Source organism: Pipistrellus kuhlii, unplaced genomic scaffold (assembly GCF_014108245.1).
Source record: "Pipistrellus kuhlii isolate mPipKuh1 unplaced genomic scaffold, mPipKuh1.p scaffold_m20_p_8, whole genome shotgun sequence".
NCBI lineage: Eukaryota > Metazoa > Chordata > Mammalia > Chiroptera > Vespertilionidae > Pipistrellus > Pipistrellus kuhlii.
This window is the reverse complement of record NW_023425584.1, coordinates 46,369,273-46,389,694: the sequence shown is the minus strand read 5'-3', so window position 1 is coordinate 46,389,694 and position 20,422 is coordinate 46,369,273. Positions and strand designations below refer to the sequence as shown.

The 20,422-nt window shown below is 41.5% G+C and overlaps 1 protein-coding gene across 3 annotated transcripts in view; it reads right to left on the bottom strand.

Moving 5' to 3' along the window:
• The window catches only part of LOC118711397 (hedgehog interacting protein), an 86,365-nt gene that overhangs the window by 9,730 nt on the left and 56,213 nt on the right, over positions 1-20,422 (bottom strand). For all 3 annotated transcript variants that reach the window (XM_036424436.2, XM_036424437.2, XM_036424435.2), the window contains exons 5-11: positions 19,405-19,556; positions 18,809-18,982; positions 17,796-17,939; positions 13,849-13,970; positions 11,124-11,247; positions 9,938-10,068; positions 5,928-6,009 (exon numbers count right to left, since the gene is read on the bottom strand). In XM_036424436.2, coding sequence (XP_036280329.1) covers positions 5,928-6,009; positions 9,938-10,068; positions 11,124-11,247; positions 13,849-13,970; positions 17,796-17,939; positions 18,809-18,982; positions 19,405-19,556 — 929 coding nt within the window. The remainder of the gene's footprint in view (positions 1-5,927; positions 6,010-9,937; positions 10,069-11,123; positions 11,248-13,848; positions 13,971-17,795; positions 17,940-18,808; positions 18,983-19,404; positions 19,557-20,422) is intronic.

The window sequence follows — 20,422 nt, the reverse complement described above, 5'->3', positions numbered from 1 at the left end:
CTTCTAGAAAACATCATTTTACAAATGTATGTGGCTGTTTTATGCAAGATTAAACCTGCCTTTATCTCAAGTACTACAATATCTGGTGACACATTGCCTTGCAGTAGAAGTATAAGGTATTCAGAAGGTTTAGTCATCTACTGCCATTCCAGGCAGGGGAGAAATGTGGGAATTCCAAGAAATGCTTTTACGAGTTTTGACTCTTAACAAATGAGTGTCATCCTGAAGAATACGTTCTTCTCTGTTCATATTCTCCATTTTATGTCCTTTCAACAAATGCCATTTATAAGTGGTAATTCAAGTTTTTAAAGCAATCTATGTAATTACTCTAGGAGCTGGTATTCTAACATTTAAATTTGGTAATTTAAGAAAGAGTATACTACATAGTACAAAGCAGAAAATTCCTTTGAATGCTGTGGTCATGGATCATGTCTCCAGGAAATAAGATATTCATATAAGAAGAATTATATAACTATTTAAAAATAACATGGTAATTTAGATATTTCTTTCCTTAAATTATTATATAATATTTTCTATTCATTTTGAAATTTGTGATGGTTTCATATAGCATTGTATGGATTCCATAAGGATAGTTTATTCAAAAACATAAGCAAATACTTCAAACAAACAAACAAAAAAAAAACCACATAAGCAAATCTTGGTAAAGTATGAATAAAATTCCAGTTATGCTTAGGCTCTTGCCATACATATGTATGCATGCTTATCCGTTCATTAGAAATTTTGACTTTGCTCTCACCCCATTTTTTGGTAATGTTTTTCTTTAAAACTTCAGATGCTGCCTTACAGCTTAGAAAAGGATTTGTTGGTTAAAAGGATATTGTGCATCACAACATACAATGCAGTACATTAAGAGTAAAATACACCCTGGCAGATATAGTATCCATTTTTTCAGTTATTGGATATGTAACAAAATAACGATAGCCAAACTGTGGGACATGCTTCCTGGTCTTTCAGGTTTCAAATCCACCATGCTGAATGGATTTTTATAGGGCATATACTTGTTCATGACCTCTAGTGTTAAGAAATTCTGTCATGTTTGAAAACTAGTCCCTAGCGGAGGCTGTGTCCCTGTTAATAGCTGAAAGGTCAATGGAGCTGCTAAACAGTTTGTATTACTGTCAGGGTGGCCATGAAAACACCGCCTGCAGCAAGAGGCTTGGCAGCTGGGTCAACAGGCACTGTGGGGATTTATCAACCTAGGGGGGCCACTTGCATAAAACTTTGACTGATGAATTGGGACTAGACTGGCTTTTTGGGCTAAAGCCTCCCTATTATGCGTGGCTTTCTTTGGGATGGCAGAGCTGCCTGCCGGCTCCCTGAGACACAGGCGGAGGATAAACAGAACCAATTTCCTCTTATGAAGTGATTTTTTTTTTTTTTTTAATAAAGCACTCTTCAGCATCCAGTATAATAAGGAGTAGGATGAAGATTTTTTAAGAAAATAAACAATGAGCAGTAAGCGGGGCCGTGGAGGGGAGCGGCAGGGAGGCGGCAAGAGGAGCAGGTTTTGATATTGGTCACACAGGAGTCTGAGGTACAGCGTTTCTGTAAAATGACCTCTCCAGCTTGGAATTTGCATTGTTCATTTATAGACCCCTTAAGGGAACGGTCTGTGGGACTTGGTTGGGTAACAGATAAGCCGTATGTTAAAATACAGCACGACTGGGTACACAGTAATTAAATCAACACGATTAAGAATGATTTTGTTATGTAAATCCCTGGAGAAAGGACCCCAGCAATGTTTCAAAATTACAAAAAAAAAAAAAAAAGTCATTTGCTTTTAGTTCATCTGAAACAAAAATGAAAGAACCTTTGTCAAAAGTGCAAAAAAACAACAACAAAACAACAACAACAACACACACACACACACACACACACACACACATAATAAAGCTTGGAAAATGCATAACTCTTTTTGGAATTCTCTAGTTTCTATCCCCCAGGAGCACTGTTTGACCCTGAAAAGATTTCATAAAGAGCAAGCATGCAAGGCATGCCTTGGATATTTGAAAGCTATGTATGAAGAGCTCTTTACAGCTCCACGGACACCTTTACCCTAACTTTGGAACTAACACAAACTTAAATGTTGAGAGGTCACCTGAAAATAATTCTTCAGTGCACGTACTGAATACCAACAATACTCAGAGTTTAACATTTTAAATGTAGTATTTAATGACCTCCATAGCCCTGTGCAGAAAGGGTGTAGGGCAGCGTGAACTCAGTTCCATAGCAAAGGAGAAGGGACACACCTTGGGAACCCACTTAGCCCTGGGCCCACACTAAGGGAGAGTCAGAGACAAGACCAGTGGACTCTCTGTCCTATCAGGCTAGACCTGCTGCTTCTCTCTGCCAGTCTCAGGGGGCACTACTATGTGAAACACGAATTGTGGCCCAGGCCTTGTGCTCACTGGGTTGGAATCTTTTCTGGAACTGCTGGCTGAAAGAGCTCCCAAGTAGGGCATGAAAACCCATCCTACGGACTGTGGGGGACCCAGTGCGTGGGCCCAGCACCCTGGGTGATTGTTGTGGACTTGATCCTAATGCAACTCCACCACAAGATGTAATGCTCCACTCGGAGGATACTAACACCGAGGTGAAATGTTCTGCTTTTTTCCTTAAACGACTCCAGAGTTCTATCGAAGCCATAGAGAAAGCTGGTTGTGTTCTCACTGAAGTTTCTTTCGTGATAAATAATGGCATTTGATTTTTTTAAAAAAATTCCCACCCAAGGATATTTTTCCTTTGGTTTTTAGAGAGAGAGAGAGAAAGGAAGGAGGAGAGACAGAGAAAGAAAAACACTTATGTGAGAGAGACAGACCAATTGCTTGCCTCCTGCACATGCCCTGTCCAGGGCCGGGGATTAAGCCTGCAACAAAGGTCTGTGCCCTTGACTGGAATCGAACCCAGGACTCTTCAGTCCATAGGCTGACACTCTATCCACTGAGCCAAACCAGCGAGGGCAGCATTTGATGTTTATAAGAGGTTATCTTACCACCCTCTTCTGAGAAGGCCGCCCACTGTACATAATTTTGCACTTATGTAAATGACTGTGTAACATACAGCCTCAGACCACATTGTCCTTAGGGAAGTTTGCCTGCTTTTGTCAAAGGAACTTAAGAATATTACAAATGGTTTATAAACTCCCTCATCTTTCTTGAATGTGAGTTACTGTGTGTGAGTGTGCATGTGCGTGTGTAGGGAAAAATAGAAACAAACAAATCCTATGGTAAGAAAATAACTTCTGTGACATCTAATATAGAATATTTTTATAATTTGTTGTTCCTCTCTTCCAGGGCCAGGAGTCAATTCATGTTTGAAAGGTATTATGCAAACATTACAAATCTGGGACTCCTCCACAGACTAGAGTTAACCTAAGATTTTAATTTGAGATGGATTTGGGATATGACAAAAAATGTCTATATATTGTTTTTTCAATTGATGAGCCTGCCTGCCTTCCTTCCTTCCTTCCTTCCTTCCTTCCTTCCTTCCTTTCTTTTTTTCTCCCTCAAAAGTTTTAGAAAAACACTTTTGCTTTGAAGCAGATACTCTGAATACTGCAAGGCCAGTAATTAGCTTGTGTTTGCAAAATAATCCCGCTCACATACACGAAAGTGTCTACTCATATAGAAATTCAATTCATCTAGGCCGAAATACTGTAATAATAAACGTTGGCATCCAAATCAAAACAGAACGAGGCTCCCAACAAATGTTTATGAAAACATTTGTTTTCTTACAGTCAGTTTGATTTTGAAATGTATGCCTCTGCCTGTGTACAAGGACCGTGTCTTTGGGGCTCTGTTACTCCCCCAACCTCCTGAAAACCAAACACACATCTTAACCCTGGCCCCACACATGACACGACTCACCAGAAACAGGCACCATAATGAGAAGTCAGGCCTTTCAGGTATGTCACTCAGAGACCACCCTATGAGAGGGGGCCCTCAGATCACAAAGCCAAGGTCCCTCATGGCAACCCTCGTAATTAGACACTAATAATGGGTTGAAGGTGTAAAATTCACCTCCGTGCACCACCAACAGACTAAACAATCCAGATGAAGAGAGAAAGATTTTCCGGAGGAGGAGGAGAAGGAGGAGGAGGAGGAGGAGGAGGGAGAATTCATTATACCACTACCAGGAAGCTTGCAAAAGCAGACCAACTTGGACGAACGTAATGGAATAACAATGGCTATTTTGAAACGAATGGTGAGCGTCAGATCTGAGCGAAACCCCCAGGCCTCATTATGAATCATTAGAATGCTGGTTTTTATGAATTAACATGAGTTTGGATTCCGTTCTTCCTAGAGCCAACTTCAACAGTTACTGTGGTGTCTGACATTTTTTTTTTTTTTTATTCATTACTTTGCTTTCCACAAAGAGAACAACTGGCTTCACATTCAAGGAGGAAAAGAACCCCCGCAGGGCACAGCCGGTCCTCGTCTCACTGTGAAAGCAAACGTGTTCCTTAGGCAGTGAAGGGATGCTATCACTGTGGGACCGATGTCTAGGTGGGATGCTTTGGAAAGATGGTTTAGAACGGAGTATTCTCCTTTTTGTTGTGAAGCGCCTCAGGAAAAACAGTGTTTTGTGCTACAAGGGCAAGAATCTCCATTTTGTTAGTGACTTTTTTTTTTTTCCAGAAAAAAGATACACAATTTACAACTTGGGAAAATATTTTTAAAATAGAGCTACCGTACTGCTTTTGGTAAACTTTTCAGGTTATTAGAACTTATTCTTCTAAAAGACTTGAAACCCAGGAACGTAAGTTTGCAAATGGGCTCATGAAGATAAGTTAGCAGAGAACTGATGTGAAGCTCGTCACAGGGGCTAGCGGGCTCCCGTGACTGCTGGTGCCCAACAATGACCGTGCCTGTGAGGATGCTTAGGTTCTGTGATAGTTGTTTCCAAACTTGTGTCTAATTTCTATTTGACAGAATATACTTTTAGCAGCTCCTAATAGTCCAGTTTTATCCATGACATTAACGACTAATTACGATTCAAGATCATTTGAACACCGTGTGTGTGTGTGTGTGTGTGTGTGTGTGTGTGTGTGTTGTGATCGGTGGGTGGAGAGGAGCAGGACAGGAATAAATATACTCCTCTAAGGATTAAAACATTCAAGTCTCTACCAAAACCGGTTTGGCTCAGTGGACAGAGCTTCAGCCTGCAGACTGAAGGGTCCCGGGTTCGATTCCGGTCAAGGGCATGTACCTTGTTTGCGGGCACATCCCCAGTGGCGGGTGTGCAGAAGGCAGCTAATTGATGTTTCTCTCTCATCAGTGTTTCTAACTTTCTATCCCTCTCCCTTCCTCTCTGTAAAAAAATCAATAAAATATATATTTAAAAAAAAACCCAAAATATTCAAGTCTCCTTTTTGCTGAGGTAAATAACAAAAACACGTTTTTAGTTTTTGTTTGTTTAGTCACAGAAACCTGCATACGAGCTGTGAACTTCCAGGAGGTTTTGAAATGAGGCTCAGATGTTGAACTGCCAAAATAACTTCCCCTGATTGCCTATCAGAAATCACAGTGAGCAGCTGCAACGTCTGCCAGTGTGTTCCTTGTTTTCTCAAAGACAAGGGGTGGGAGGGCATTGTTTTCCCCAGGAGAGCCGAAGCCACTGCCTCGTACATCTGGGTCTTCCTCACATTTAACTGAGGACTCATTCCACACACATAACGCTGCCCTCATGCAACAAGAACGACCTGAATGTGTGACAGCAACAAGACTTTTGAGTTTCAACATAGTCCAGCCTGGCTCTCACAGACTGGGGCCGAGGGTCCTCTCAGGACAGGCGCAGTCATCTTTCTCAGTTGCTCATTGTAATTTGCCTATCACTACTGTGAACGCACTAAAATAATGTGGAGAAGAATATTTCTTCACGCAAAGGAATACAAAAAGAAATCTTACCTTTTGGGATCTATAATTTTGTAGAGTTTTCCATTGTGAGTCTGGGTCATACTTTTGCTACTTGATAGAATGTAAATTTCCCCTATGTAGAGAGAAATACAATAAATTATTCCACAGTACATGTATTTATACATGTGTATGTGTGTGTGTGCTCCCATGCACGCACACACCCCCACCCATACACACACACACACACACACCCTCAGGAAGATCACCTGCCTAAAAGTTATGAGTCTCACTAGTCTGCCTTCACATTGCACCCAGATTCCACCCACTTCTCTCCACATTCCATTGTTACTCTATTAATTTCTCACCCTGATCATGGCAACAGCCTCCTAACCTTATCACCCTGCTTCTATCCTTGTCCTTCTGTGTCTTCTCTCAACATACCAGCCACAGTGATTCTTATAAAGTAAGTTAGATCCCATGAATTGGATCGCACTCGTTTCGATAGCCTCCAATGGCTTCTGATCTCTCTCAGAGCAAAGCCAAGCTCTGACAGTGGTCTGTGTTGTCTCCCTTCGCCCCTTATTGTTCTGCCTCATTTGCAATGTTTTGCCCCTTATTCACTTTTTTCTAGCTTCACTGGCCTCTTGGCTTTGACCATACAAGGCAGGTTCCTGACCCAGGCTCCTGCCTCAGTTTCCTGTCTTTCAGTAGATCCTCAGTGGTTTCACCCCCCACCCCCTCTTTTAAGTCTGTGCTTACACATCATCTTTCTTGACTACATTATTTAAAAATTGGACTTGTCCCAATCCCCAGCAATCTGTATCCTTCTTCACAACTAGATTTTTCTCCTAAGCACTTATTACCAATTGACATGCAGTATATATTTTTAGAATATGAATTTCATGACAACAGTTTAGATTTTTTATTCTTTTTTTTTTAAAATATATTTTATTGATTTTTTACAGAGAGGAAGGGAGAGAGATAGAGAGCTGGAAACGTCGATGAGAGAGAAACATCGACCAGCTGTCTCCTGCACACTCCCCATCAGGGATGTGCCCACAACCAATGTACATGCCCCTGACCGGAATCGAACCTGGGACCTTTCAGTCCGCAGACCGATGTTCTACCACTGAGCCAAACCGGTTTCGGCAGTTTAGATTTTTTAAATCTGCTGCCGTATCCACAATACCTAGAGCAGAGCTTTGCACAGAATATATTTGTAGAATGAGTGTTGAATGGCAGGTTTTATCTTGATTTATTCTGCCCAAGACTGAAAGGTTTGATTACCTTGTCACTGTTAATGGATAATTTGAGGCTAGATGGAATTGGGATACTCGCACCTTTTTAATGTTTAGCTTTTAAACAATACAAATAAAAATTTGGAAAGACAGAAGGAGAGAGACCCTGAAGCTCAATCCCAATTCTGCCTCCCTCACTTGTGATCCTAGGCTCTGTTCATGATGGTGAAATACAACAGACAGCAGACCCTGTCAGGAGAGATCCCCTCTTGTTTATTACCAGTACCTCCATGTAATTCAGTGTTCATTCAGAGTGGATAACACAAATAGGAAGTTAGAAGCTATACTTATGATTACATGTTTATAAGGCTTTAATACTTATATTTGGTTCTCATTCATGAGATAGTTCTTGATTTACTCTATACTTCTCTATTCCCCTCTTTATATTGTTCTTGATTTATTCTATACTTCTCTATTCCCCTCTATATATTGCATATTAAGAAAACCCTGAAATGGACATGACATGGTATACACTTAAAACTTACACACAATAGAAAAACTAAAAATGAAATTAAAAAGCAAAAGAATGTAAGTAAAAATTACATTTACTTTCAAGTTCTTTAGATAGTTTACCTCATTTGATTCTTCCTACAAACCCAACCTGATTTTATAGTTTAAAAAACCCACACACAGGCCCAGCCAGTGTGGCTCAGTGTTTGAGCATCTATCTATGAACCAGGAGGTCCAGGTTTGATTCCTTGTCAGGGCACATGCCTAACTTGTCAGTTACATGCCTGATCCCCAGTGTGGGGTGTGCAGGAGGCAGCCGATCAATTATTCTCTCTCATCCTTGATGTTTCTATCTCTCTCTCCCTCTCCCTTCCTCTCTAAAGTCAACAAATATTATTTTTAAAAACTACATAGGAAAAACAGATTTTTAATACTTTTTTTTCAAATATTCCAAAACTTACTCATTTCCTTAAATGGCTCTTAAGTTTCCAGTTTCACATTAAATCAATATTCAGTGAAAGTATATTTTTAATTATAAAATATACATGACATTATAGCTTTGGAGAAGGAAGGACTGTGTATGTTTTATTTGTTGGTTCTGCTCCCAACATAGTATTAAGTGTAGACAGAAACTTGGATATTTTAACCAGTGATACTGCTGTTAATAGAATGACTGAGGGTGAATCATTTGTAGCAAGGTCTGGGGAAATCTAAACGATTCAGCCACAGCATCTAAATATTCATCTCTAACTCTGGCATAAGCAAGTTAATCCTAATTTGTATTTTCAAATAAGAGTTGGCCAGTGAAATGTAAATTACATTACAGATAATTTAAGAGAAAAAGGGTATCTTTCTGGGTCCTATAAGTAGAGAAGGAGACTATCAAGGGAAAATTAATTGTAAAATGCTTCCAATGCTGGAACAAGAAAAGGACAGATTGGATTTCTCTTCTTTGAATCATTATATTCCTGTGGCTCTGAAATATGTGTTATGTGTTTAAGGAATCTTGTCTGATTTCTTTGTTAACCTACTGTAAGAAAATGGCATGGAATGATTTCTGACTAATCCTTCATTTGATGCAGGAAAACCAAATCTGTACTTTTAGAGAAAATATTCTGATTTCAATGGGAAACACAACTCTCTCTTAACACTGAGAAATTTATCTCTGATGTTAAAGGGGCATAGTTGTCATTTTTCTTTAAAGGGCAGTATTATGAAAGTGACATTTATCTCTAAAATTTAAAATTAATGGTATCTCCACTCTGATCACATTCCAATTTTAACCCTTTTTTGCAGACATAATAGAGATACTAGAGGCCCGGTGCATGAAATTCATGCACTGTGGGTGGGAGGGTCCCCTCAGCTCAGCCTGCACCCTCTTGCAGTCTGGAACCCCTCTGGGAATGTCTGCCTGCCAGTTTAGGCCCGCAGGGGATCAGGCCTATGCTGGCATTGGACATCCCTCTCACAGTCTGGGACCCCTAGCTCCTTACTGCCTGCTTGCTCACTGCTTCTTACCGCTCCGCTAGCTACTCCTTCTTTAGCGCTGCTGTGGAGGAGGGAAAAGCTCCCACCACCACCACCCACCACCACTGTGCTCACTGGCCATGAGCCAGGCTTCTGGCTGAGTGGCACTCTCCCAGTGGGAGCACACTGACCACCAGGGGGCAGCTCCTGCTTTGAACGTCAGTGCACATCATAGAGACTGGCTGTTCTGGTCGTTCCACCATAACTATTACTTAGGTTTTTATTATAGATACCAACAAATAAATTGTATGTTATTCTGTAGATCATCAACAAAAAGATAATTTTCATTCTGTTGCAAAGCAGATCAATAAACTCAGATTATTTTGCACAAATTTTATGTCCCAATGGACACAAAACGAAAATTAGGAAATAGAGGATAGTGCAATTTGGATTACAACAAATTTTTAATTTATTCCAAGAGGCATGCATAAATGGGAAGGTTTTCAGATAGAGAATCTAAACAAATGACTCAGGTGCATCAAAAATATCAGTAGACACTTAAAATTTCCCTCTGGGGATTCAAAAGTTCTCCTTTTGTTCCTGCCTCTCATTTTCCTGCTTTGTTGACTTACATATTTCTGGAGTGGAAATAAGATGTAAAGGCCCCCTACCGAAAGGTTATTGAAAGAACCCAACAGATAACTGGACCATCTGAAATCTCTCCAGGAGGCCATCTTTGCTCTAGGTTACATTTCCAACACAGGGTGGTGTTTATTCTTCCGAGCAGAACAAAACCCCCAGGCAAAGGGATGAGAAGGGAGCTTAATAGAAAAGTTTGTGCGGTACCTAATTCATCTTCTCCAAATCCCAATATGTGACCTGAGAAGTAGCCTCGACAGGAACCGCCATTGCCGAGACAGAGCGGTTTTTCTTGCCATTGCTTGGTCACAGGGCTTTGCTGAAGCGTTAAGAAATTCCTGCAACACAAACATACCACAGACCTACAGTAAAAACACACAGTTGCTTAAAAGAACACAAGCAGTTGTCTAAAACAGCACTCCATAAATAATTGTTGTGCCCTAGGCCTGGCTTCTAAAGGGAAAAAATGTTATAGCCCAACATGTGTGTGAATGCTATGAAATTCCCCAGTGGGGAGGAAGTGCTTAAAGTTAGGATTTTGTTCCCCCAGGGCACTCAATGTACCTGAGTCTGAGAAAAGCCCGCCCCTTCACCCAGAGAATGATACTTCCTCTCTAGGACTAGACTCCATGCTGAGCTATCAATCAGAGAGAGGGCAGGGGGAGGTTAGGGGGTCAGTACACTTCTCTAGTCCTGTAGTGACCAAGCATATCAGCTCTGCCAATGCCAGAGGCTTGGGAAACAAGATTCTGAATTTGGGCTTCATCACAGAATTTCTTATAATTATCCACAATGTGACCTTAACTTTAGACCGAAATTTAATTTTGGAGCATCCCTACCACTTGAGACTAATCAACTTGCCCAAAGTCCTGAAAATCAAAAGCAAAAGCAAAAATTTTCGGCCTACCAAGATGATCTTTAAAATATTTATAAACTCATATAAAGCCATAGTTTCCAAACTACTCATTATCATGGCGAATTTTTGGTAAGGATGAAGGGCAGAGCCTACATAAGCTCAAAAGTCCTGAGGACTTCTCTTCACTAAAGAAAATTATTATTATTTTTTTATGATTGATGAAGATGCAATATCAAGGTATGGTTTATTTTAAACCTGTTGCTATAATCATTATATTATATTATTCCAAGATTTTACGTTTGAGGTGTTGTACACAGAGAAAATTATTCTATGAACTTGATCATGGCTGTTTAAAAAGGATCTCTTAGGTAGTTCTTCAGACCACCATACAATAGTGGAACTAAACATAATATGTGTGTGTCCCCCAGAGCTGACCCCCAAAGGGAGACACGCACTTGCATACTTTACGGCAGCCTGCCCCCTAACCACAATGTATATGTCATTCAATATGTCAAATTATGGGATCAGGACGCCTACCCATCACGGTCTCCAAACACGTAGCTTCCATACAGCCTTTCCGACTGGCAGCCTCGGTAAACAAACCCGCCGACCAGAGGACCACTGCTAAATAGCTTGAGTTCTAAAAGTGATGGCTCACTTTCTGGAAAGAAATGTACATAGCATGAGATCAGAGGAAACATATTTGCATAAAAGCAAAAGTGATGTAGGCCCAGCCACGATGATTCCAGTCATTTACTAGAACCCTGAAGTGTGTTCCATCATGCACGAGGTAGAGCCTTGCTATAGATACTTAGTGAAAAGAGTTACTCCTGTTGCTTAACTGGTGTAAATTTAAAGGGCTTCCACGTACAGCTTCATGAAATGGGAGTGCTCTGACGTGCTTGCTGTTATTATAACTGCCAAGACTTAGAAAGTTTTTAATGCAATTAGAATCTGGATATTTTGGAAACCATAGTTACTTACGTTAGAACCAAAATACTTAAAAATAATACTGAATTTTTAATACTGAATTTTTTTTATAAAAATGCTTCAGCATATATTTAGTAAATGGAGCTAGACATTATATATATACTGTTTAAAGGTTCACATTTTAATGAAAATAAAAGTATAGTGCATAAAAGGCCTTTAAAACCACATTTGCACATTTCAAATATTGTCACTTAGTCAAGTAATATCTTCATTTAAAATATTTTAATAGTTTTGTTGATAGAGTTGTGTGGTTAACAAAGCCAAACGCAGTCATTCCTTTTGAATCATGTGTATGGACATGACCTCACTTTTTTCATATATGTTACTATATACTTTAATACACATATACTAATTGCAGTGGAAAAGATTTGAAGTCAGTTATAAATCAATCTGAAAATTACTTATTACTCATTAAGTACATTATGTGCTTAATATAAAGTCACTATCAATAGGCAGTATTTTAGGCACAAATTTTTGTGGACAGTCATTTTAAAGCCCCCCCCCCCATGTGATTATGATGAATATGATATTATAAGACGTAGAAAAGATTTTAAATAACCAGTACTCTGAGATGTAGACTATTTGGAAGGCAGCTATGCTCACCACTATACAGACACCTTGATGTAGACTATTTGAATGATTGAGGACATAAACTCTGGAGTCAGGCTGCTGAACTCTGGGGTTCAAATCCAGGCCCTGCCACTTTATGTTGTGTGATATTTAATCTTTCTGTATCTCACTTTCCTCATCTGTACAATGTGGCCTAGTGCCTATCACACAGGGTTGTTCTGTGAATGAAATGAGTAAAGTTTAAAAGTGCTTACTACCAGGGCTGGCATGTAGTAAGCACTATGGCTGTGGTTACTTGTTGTTTTCAGTTTTATTGAGGTATAATTAACAAATAAGATTGTAAGATATTTATTTGTTTTTGTTTTGTTAATCCTCACCTCAGGATATTTTTCCATCTGTTTTCAGAGAGAGTGGGAGGGAGGGAGACAGAGAGATCGAAACATAGATGTGAGAGAGACACATCCATTGGTTGCCTTTGCACATGTCCCACCCAGGGCGGGGCATTGAGCCTGCAACTGAGTTACATGCCCTTGACTGGAATTGAACCCAGGGCCCTTCGGTGTATAGGCTGACACTCTTTCCACTGAACCAAACTGGCTAGGTCATAAATTGTAAGATATTTAAAGTGTATATCGTGGTGATTTGATATATGTATACATTGGGAAAAGATTCAGTGGATGTGTTTTTAATACATAAACATAGGGCTGCCAGTATTGTAACTATTTTCAGCTGAACCCCAAATAATGTGCTTGTAGAATTTAGCTTAATTTACAAATATAGCTGGAATTCCATCAAGCTAGTGACTCATTATGTGTTTTTTTTTTCCCAAACCACATAGTCTTTGGTTTGGCTTTTGTAAGATGCATACACACACACATACATGAATACCTGAAAAAAAAAAGTAAAATAACTGAATACCACATGAACTAACACAGCTGCTTCATTCTTGGTACTGAATAAATATCTGTATTTAATGAGTAAATAGAAGAAGCAATTTAATAATCTACTGTGTTTCTTAAATCATAATATTTGATATGTTGCTTCCTCCAAAAGGGATAAATACTAAAACATTAAAAGATGTTAAGTATCTTTGACTTCATATTATACAATTTTATATTTTATATGTATCTCTAAATAACTCTAGTAGTCACATTATTAAAAATAATGTCTAAACATCCCACATCCATGACATGTCTTTGCAAGGATATTACCTTGTTTCCCCTAAAATAAACACATTTAAAAAAAGTTACATTCTTATTTGAAACACTTATAATTTTCCTAATTGCTAAGACCAGCATGCTGGTTATTGAAAAATTCCTTACACTTAACACTTGTTTTTTGCTCTGTATATAAGATGTTAAGACAAGTTCCCCTTGTATATTATATAAATAGAAGTTATTCATCTTGATTTTCAGATGAGCAAAATATAAACTGCTAACTTTTGAAGGTCCATTACATTTTTTTGGATTTACCGAGCACCATTTAATCTGTGGGAAAGGTAATTACCCCAATGGAACCCTGGGGGCTTATAAGAGTTCCCGGACCTTTAAAAAGTGAGCAATTCACTCCTTCACCACTGTTAGGCCAGTGTTTTCATGCTTTCCCAGTGCTCATTCTGCAGAAATCCTTTTCTCTTCAATTAATATACTAAAATAAGATAAAACCAAACTAAACCAAAAGCAATAAAGGATGCTGTACTCACCATAATCTTTCCCCTTTATTATCTGTAGGAGTCTGGCTGATGACCTGTTCTTTCCATTGGAGTCTGAACACAGTATTGTTAAATTGATGTTGATGTCAGTGGGATGTCGATCCACGGCACATCTGTGTAACAAAAGGGGACACCCATGAATTCCTATCTGTGTCTTCCAAGCTCAGACTGGACAGTTCTGATACAGAGGTCTTTGTGGGCTGGCAGGGCCTTTGGGCTACTTGGTTTGGATCCGCTAGAAGAGGCTGAAGGAAACATCCTGATGTGTTTGTGTATCTGCTGAATCTTAAATGATCTCTAGAGAAGAGTTTTTAATTTCTCTGGGTATCTCCTTACACTGTGAATGTGCACACTGACTTCAAACACTTGCTAATCTGTTATTAAGGAACTAGAGGCCTTGAAATTCGTGCATGAAATTCGTGCATGAGGGTAGGGGGCGTTTCTTAGCCCATCCTGCACCCTCCCCAATCTGGGACCCATTGAGGGATGTCTGATGGGCGGTCAGACATCCCTCTCACAATCCAGGACTGCTAGGTCCTAACTGCTTGCCTGCCTCTGCCTGACTGCCCTTAACTTTTCTCCCCTGCAGGCCTGGTCACCCCCAACTGCCCTCCTGTACTGGCCTAGTCACCCCTAACTGCCCTCCCCTGCGGACCTGCCCTCATCCAACTTCTCTCCCCTGCAGGCCTGGGTCCTCCCACTTCCCCCCCCAACTGCCCTCTTCTGCTAGCCTGGTCATGCCCAACTGCCCTCCTCTGCTGGCCTGGTCACCCCTAAAAGCTCACAACTGCCCTCCCCTGCAGGCCATTTTGTGTCCACATGGGGGCAGCCATATTTGACCACATGGGGGAGGCCATCTTCTGTATTGGAGTGACAGTAATTTGAATATTACTCTTTTATTAGATAGAATTTCACATGTACAATAAACTGGTAAGTATAAGAATCAGCAACAACCCACACTGGCAACACACAATATAAAATTAGTTGTTGTATTAGTTTTGTGTGTCTTCCATGGAACCCCTTACATTCTAAAACTTGGGCTGCTCTACCAAAGGAAAGTGTGCACTCCAATTTAGGGAACACAATGAAGCTGGTCCCACAACCACTGAGGTCTTTCAGTGGACTGTAGTCTTCATGTTCAGGGCCAGAATATTTCTGTGACTTAAGTCACTGACTATAACCTCCACGAGGACAGGAGCCACTTCCACCTTCATCTCTGTATTACTTAGTTCCAACCTGGGGATATTTGTTCAATGGTTAAGTCAATGAGGAATTAGGCATGAGGAGTTTGGGTTGAGGAAGAATAAAGTTGAATACTATAATTTTGAAGTTCCTACAAATGTGGAAGATGGTGTTGCATTGTTTTTAGGTTTCCCAAACTTTGTCATTATTGACACTTTGGTGGGTTGTGGTAATGGTGGTCGTGGTGGGTGGGGTGCTGTCCTGGGTATTGTAGGACCTTTAGCAGCATCTCTGGCCTCTACCTGCTACATGTCAGTAGCATAATTCCTTCCTATAAAGTTGTAAAAACCCAAAATGTTTCTAGACATTGCCAAATCATCCTCTAAAAATCACTGTATTAGGCAAAAATATATAGGTATACACATTTAAAAACAAAAACCCTTTGGGAAATCAATAAATTAAGAAATAAAACAATCTGAGAGTAGGTTCTGGGTCTTGGGCAACATGTTGCAATTATTTGAAAAACAACAAAACAGAAACTGTTGCCTCCAAATGCTCCATCCATCTTAGGGAAACCATAAGCCTGACCTGCCAGAGATGGGAGAGCTGTTCTGGGACAACAGTCTCTCAATTGTCCTCTTTAAACCAAGGACTCACAGAATACAATGCCTGGCAGGGATCATGACATCCACATGCTGTGACTGAAGGTGGAACTAAATCCACACAGGGTGAGCAAATGTTCCTATATTGCTTTTCTTTTTCAGATGAAACCATCAAATAAAAAACAAAAAGGTGTGCCCTCTTTCTGGTAAGAAAGAGCAAATCTGGAAGAAAAGTCCAGGTCTCCCAATGGTCTTGTTGCGAGGGGGCGGGGGGGGAGCCATGAGACTTTTCCTCTGGCTGAATATTAGATCCATTGAGACCCACGTGCCTCTTCGAACCTTTAGTTTCTTATGTAAAGGAGAGGCTGAGAGTGAAGCTTCTCTGTCTGATACTGTAAAGGCAGGTATGTGTTATACATTTGTCCAAACCCATACAAGGTGTGACACCGAGTGGACCCTAATGCAAACTGTGGACTTGGAGGGACTATGATGAGTTGATGCAGGCTCTTCTGCTGTCACAAATGGATCACTCTGGTGGGGTTGGCAATAGCGGGGGAGCCTCTGCATGTGTAGCAGCAAGGGGTTTATGGGAGATCTCTCTATATTCCAATTAATTTTGTGGTGAACTTACTAGTAAAACTACTAAAAAAAAAAAAAAAAGAGTTTAAAGTCTTCAAAAAAGGGGGAAAGGGGCTTGATGCCAGCTACCTCGGAGCACCCCGAGAGGCATAAGGAGATAAGGAGCATAAGATACTGAACTCAGTATTCTGCACCCAGGTGCTTCCTAAAAGCCAGCTTCATGTCTAGCCAATAATAATGATTTAGTTTCCTTTCTGCTTTATTAAATGTTCCAACATAACCTTGGCGGGAGGCATGCGTGTGTCTCCAGCCGTCCGCCGGGGGGGCGGAGGGGGCACCGCAGCCCAGGCGCCCGGCCCTACGTCAGGCCTGTAACGTGCCCCCCACGGTGTTTTTACACGGAGGGTCCGGGACCCCCGGGAAGGGCGCCCGAGAGTGCCGGCGGGACTGTGGTGACTCAGGCCGCTGGACTTCAAAGTGCTGCTGCTCTGTGGTGGTATCTGCGAGAGCTGAGCTGCGGGAATGGAATGTGACAGCTTCCTCCACATCCTGAACCCACCTTAAGTATTCCCTGTCGCCCAGATTTTAAAGATCTGCTGAGATGCCAAAAAGGAAATGAACTGTAGACGTGGACTTTGATGGAGGGGAGATGAAGGGCACGAGGGATTATAAAACTAAAAAGTTCGAAAACTGCTCACCTTGCACACAGTGAACACTCCATAAACATTAAATAGCAATAATTCTGTGGCCAATAAAGGAGTCGGCGTGGCCCGATGGCCCTTGGTACGACCAGCAGATCACGGATCGGGTGAAGCTTTCCTCACAGAATTACGTTAGTAGACTTCATCGCTTTTTAAAAGTGTGTCCCAAGCTTTTCACTCTACATTCTTCTTTAGAGTTCCTTTCTTTATGGTTCATTCTAGTAAGTGATCAGTATTTCATTTAGCATTCCTTTAGTATTTGCGATTTTTTTTTCAAGGAAAAGAATGCTAATGTTTAGTCAATTCCTTATAAGTGGGTACTGTATCATCATATGTATATTAAGTGAAGCCATGAAAGTGAGAACTATAATTTATTTAAAATCTACCATGTGTGTGTGTCAGACCCTGTTTCATGACTTGCTTGTAGCTGCACGCTTTTAATCATTGCAGCATCCTTGCAAGGTAGCGCTTACCACCCCCATTTAATATGCAAGGAAAGCATCGTGTAGTAGACGGACTTAAGGAGACAAGAGGTTTATTATCTCTCTGATTATTCAGATGGGAGTTTGAATCATGGCACTGGCCCACTGTGCTTCCCTAATAATAGCCCTCCAAAACGTGAAGGCAATTTTTCTCCATGAAATTTGTCCTTTTTCATGTCTCATCAGCCTCCTAAATCTGCTTCGTGCATTCACAGAGGAGAGTGCTAACTACTGGCGTGGATAGTGAGCCTGTGTGATTTTTAGCGGCACAGCCTTGAGCACCACTCCTGCTGCTCTGGGTCTGGACCCATCTGTCTGTCTGTCTGTCTTTTCTCCTTTCCCGAGTCCCAGCCTGGCGCTCACGCAGGCCAGCAGCCGGCGGGTGCTCTCACCTGCCTGGATCGTGGAGGCCGTGGGCAAACACTTCGGGGGGCTGGTTGGTGCTGTTGAAGTGCGGGTTGCTCCTGGGGATGGAATAAGGCACGTTGCACATGTCTGTGTCCACGTCCAGCCGGAGGACAGATCCGGTGAAGTCACTGGGAAACAGGAGGATAACATGAGTGATTTCGTGTGTTTTTTTGTGTGTGTGTGTGTTTTTTTAATATTTTATTGATTTTTTACAGAGAGGAAGAGAGAGGGATAGAGAGTTAGAAACATCGATGAGAGAGAATCATCGATCAGCTGCCTCTTGTACATCCCCCACTGGGGATGTGCCCACAACCGGAATCGAACCTGGGACCTTTCAGTTCACAGGCCATCGCTCTATCCACTGAGCCAAACCAGTTCCGGCGAGTGCTTTCTTTTTTATTATATGTCTCACCAAAACCAAATGCAGATAGGTTGCTCTACAGGCCATGCCCCTGTTTGAGACCAAATCATTCCAGTTCCCAATTCCATACGGCGGGAAATAAAGCAAGGGGCAGTCTGCTTTCAGACAAGTGGCCACAGGCTGCACCCCCAGGAGGGGGCTGCTGTTTGCGCCTGTCCTCTTTTTTTTTTTTTTTTCTGACCCATCTAGTCTGTGTTCTGCAAGAAACTCCTCGGAGCATGTCGGTCATTCTGCAGGGTGGTGGCAGCAGTGTGGACACGCAGAGAAGAGGCGCTGTTTGCGTCTGCCTTCTCACTCTGCTTCGTGCGTGGATAGAAGAGAAGGCTAAATACTGGCTCAGATAAGGATGTCAGCATAGCCTTACGTTATGTTAGGTCATCAAAGTGCAGCGACTTTCAAAAAAAAAAATCACATCACATGCTACTGAGTGCCTCTTCACATCCCCAATGCAGGCATGAAAACCAAGTTAAACGTTTAACCCGGGGGACACAACTCGCAGACTGCTTTTCATTCCCTGGCACTTTCACATCAAGTGGGAACCTGACTTTTTTTTTTTTTTTTTTTTTTTTTTTTTACCTTAACCCATCCATCTCTTCCATATCATCCAGTGTGATCATCCCGTCCCCGAGGATGATGTACAGCAGCCCGTGGGGGCCGAAGAGCAGCTGTCCCCCCAGGTGCTTCCTGTGCAGCTCTGCGACTTCGAGAAAGACCCTGGCGGTCCTCAGGTCCACCTGGTGGGGGTTTTTCCTGCATGGCGGGGCAGAAACAAGACCACGACTGTGAGCGCGGGAAGGCGAAGCCGCTGGAAAGTAACGAGTACACACCTAGGGAAGCAGACACCTGGCCTGTAAATAAGGAATCACAGACTTGAAATGGGGCTAATAAAAAACCACCAAAAAATTACGTTATTTTCCAACCCTCACAAGTAGCATTTAGATTGCAAGATAATTGAGAAAAAGTGCCCAAGCTATCGTTGTGTGTGTGTGTGTGTGTGTGTTTCCAGTTTTCTATAAAGACAGGCATGGGGGTTTAAGCAAGATGGAGATTGCGGGTTTTAATTATTGCCACTGTGTGGCTATCTCTTTGTAACTTCAAAACAAAAAAGGATGAAGAGGTATAGGGAAAAGAAGATGGAAAAGTATGTATGCCTCCGTGCACTTCAGTGATACCTGGACACCGTGTATTCCACAACCCGAAGAATGTGGTCATGCGGCCCCATGGCCCAGCGTTCTTGGTTGGTGGTGTAAGACACATACAGCTTTCCATTTTTCTTGTAATTGGGGTGGAATGCAAGGCTTAGCAGTCCTCTTTCATCTCCTCCCTGCAGTCAAATGAAAAACACAAAGAATCGCAAAGTTAATTATGTTCTTTATTGTGTTTCAACGGGAACCCCCGAATGAGTCTCTTTCTTCCTTTCGGATAATCTTTGCCCAAACTCTTTTCTTTTCTTCCTTGCCTACTGCCCAGAGAGGGATTATAAAACATTTCACTTTGCGGAGCTCTTTCAGGGTCAGGGCAAGTTGTCTCGCGCGGTTATCTATGCACAAGACCCTCACCTTACTTTTGTCGAGTGATTTGTGCCTGTGATCTCGGGAAGCTAGGAAGACAAGGTTAAGTGCCTCGAAGAATTCTCTGCCGGGTTACCATGTTGCTTGTGCACGGAAGACAAATAAAAAGGTTCATAATCAGCAGTCACTTCTAATCCAAGTCTCCAAAACCTAAAACACAGTGTGGGCTGCCAACTCCCACTGTCTTGGCAATATGTTTAGAAAACAGTTAAATTGCTTGTGTAATATGTAAACCTTTGTTTTACCCCGGAGGCATCTGCATCGGTTGTCACAACGCTGGTGGTCTGCTCATCATCGCTAGGTAATAAGCAGCCTCAGTCTCTCTACATAGAACGAGGTATTTTCACAGGCATCCCCTCCACGCTCAGAGCTTTTCTTCATGGAAGGATGGGGAAACGGGAGGAGAGCAGAGAGCCAGGGCTGGGGCAGGGGCGGGAGAAATACGAGAGGGGAAAGGGGACACTAGGAAATAAAAATCCCAAACAACTTTCTTTTGTTATTATATGAATGTCAAGGACTGTGTACATTAGGCATGCCAAATGCTGTAACAATTAAAACATCATCATGTTCTTAAATAGAAAGGCATTTTATCTTTTCTGCTAATTCAGCTTGAAACTCA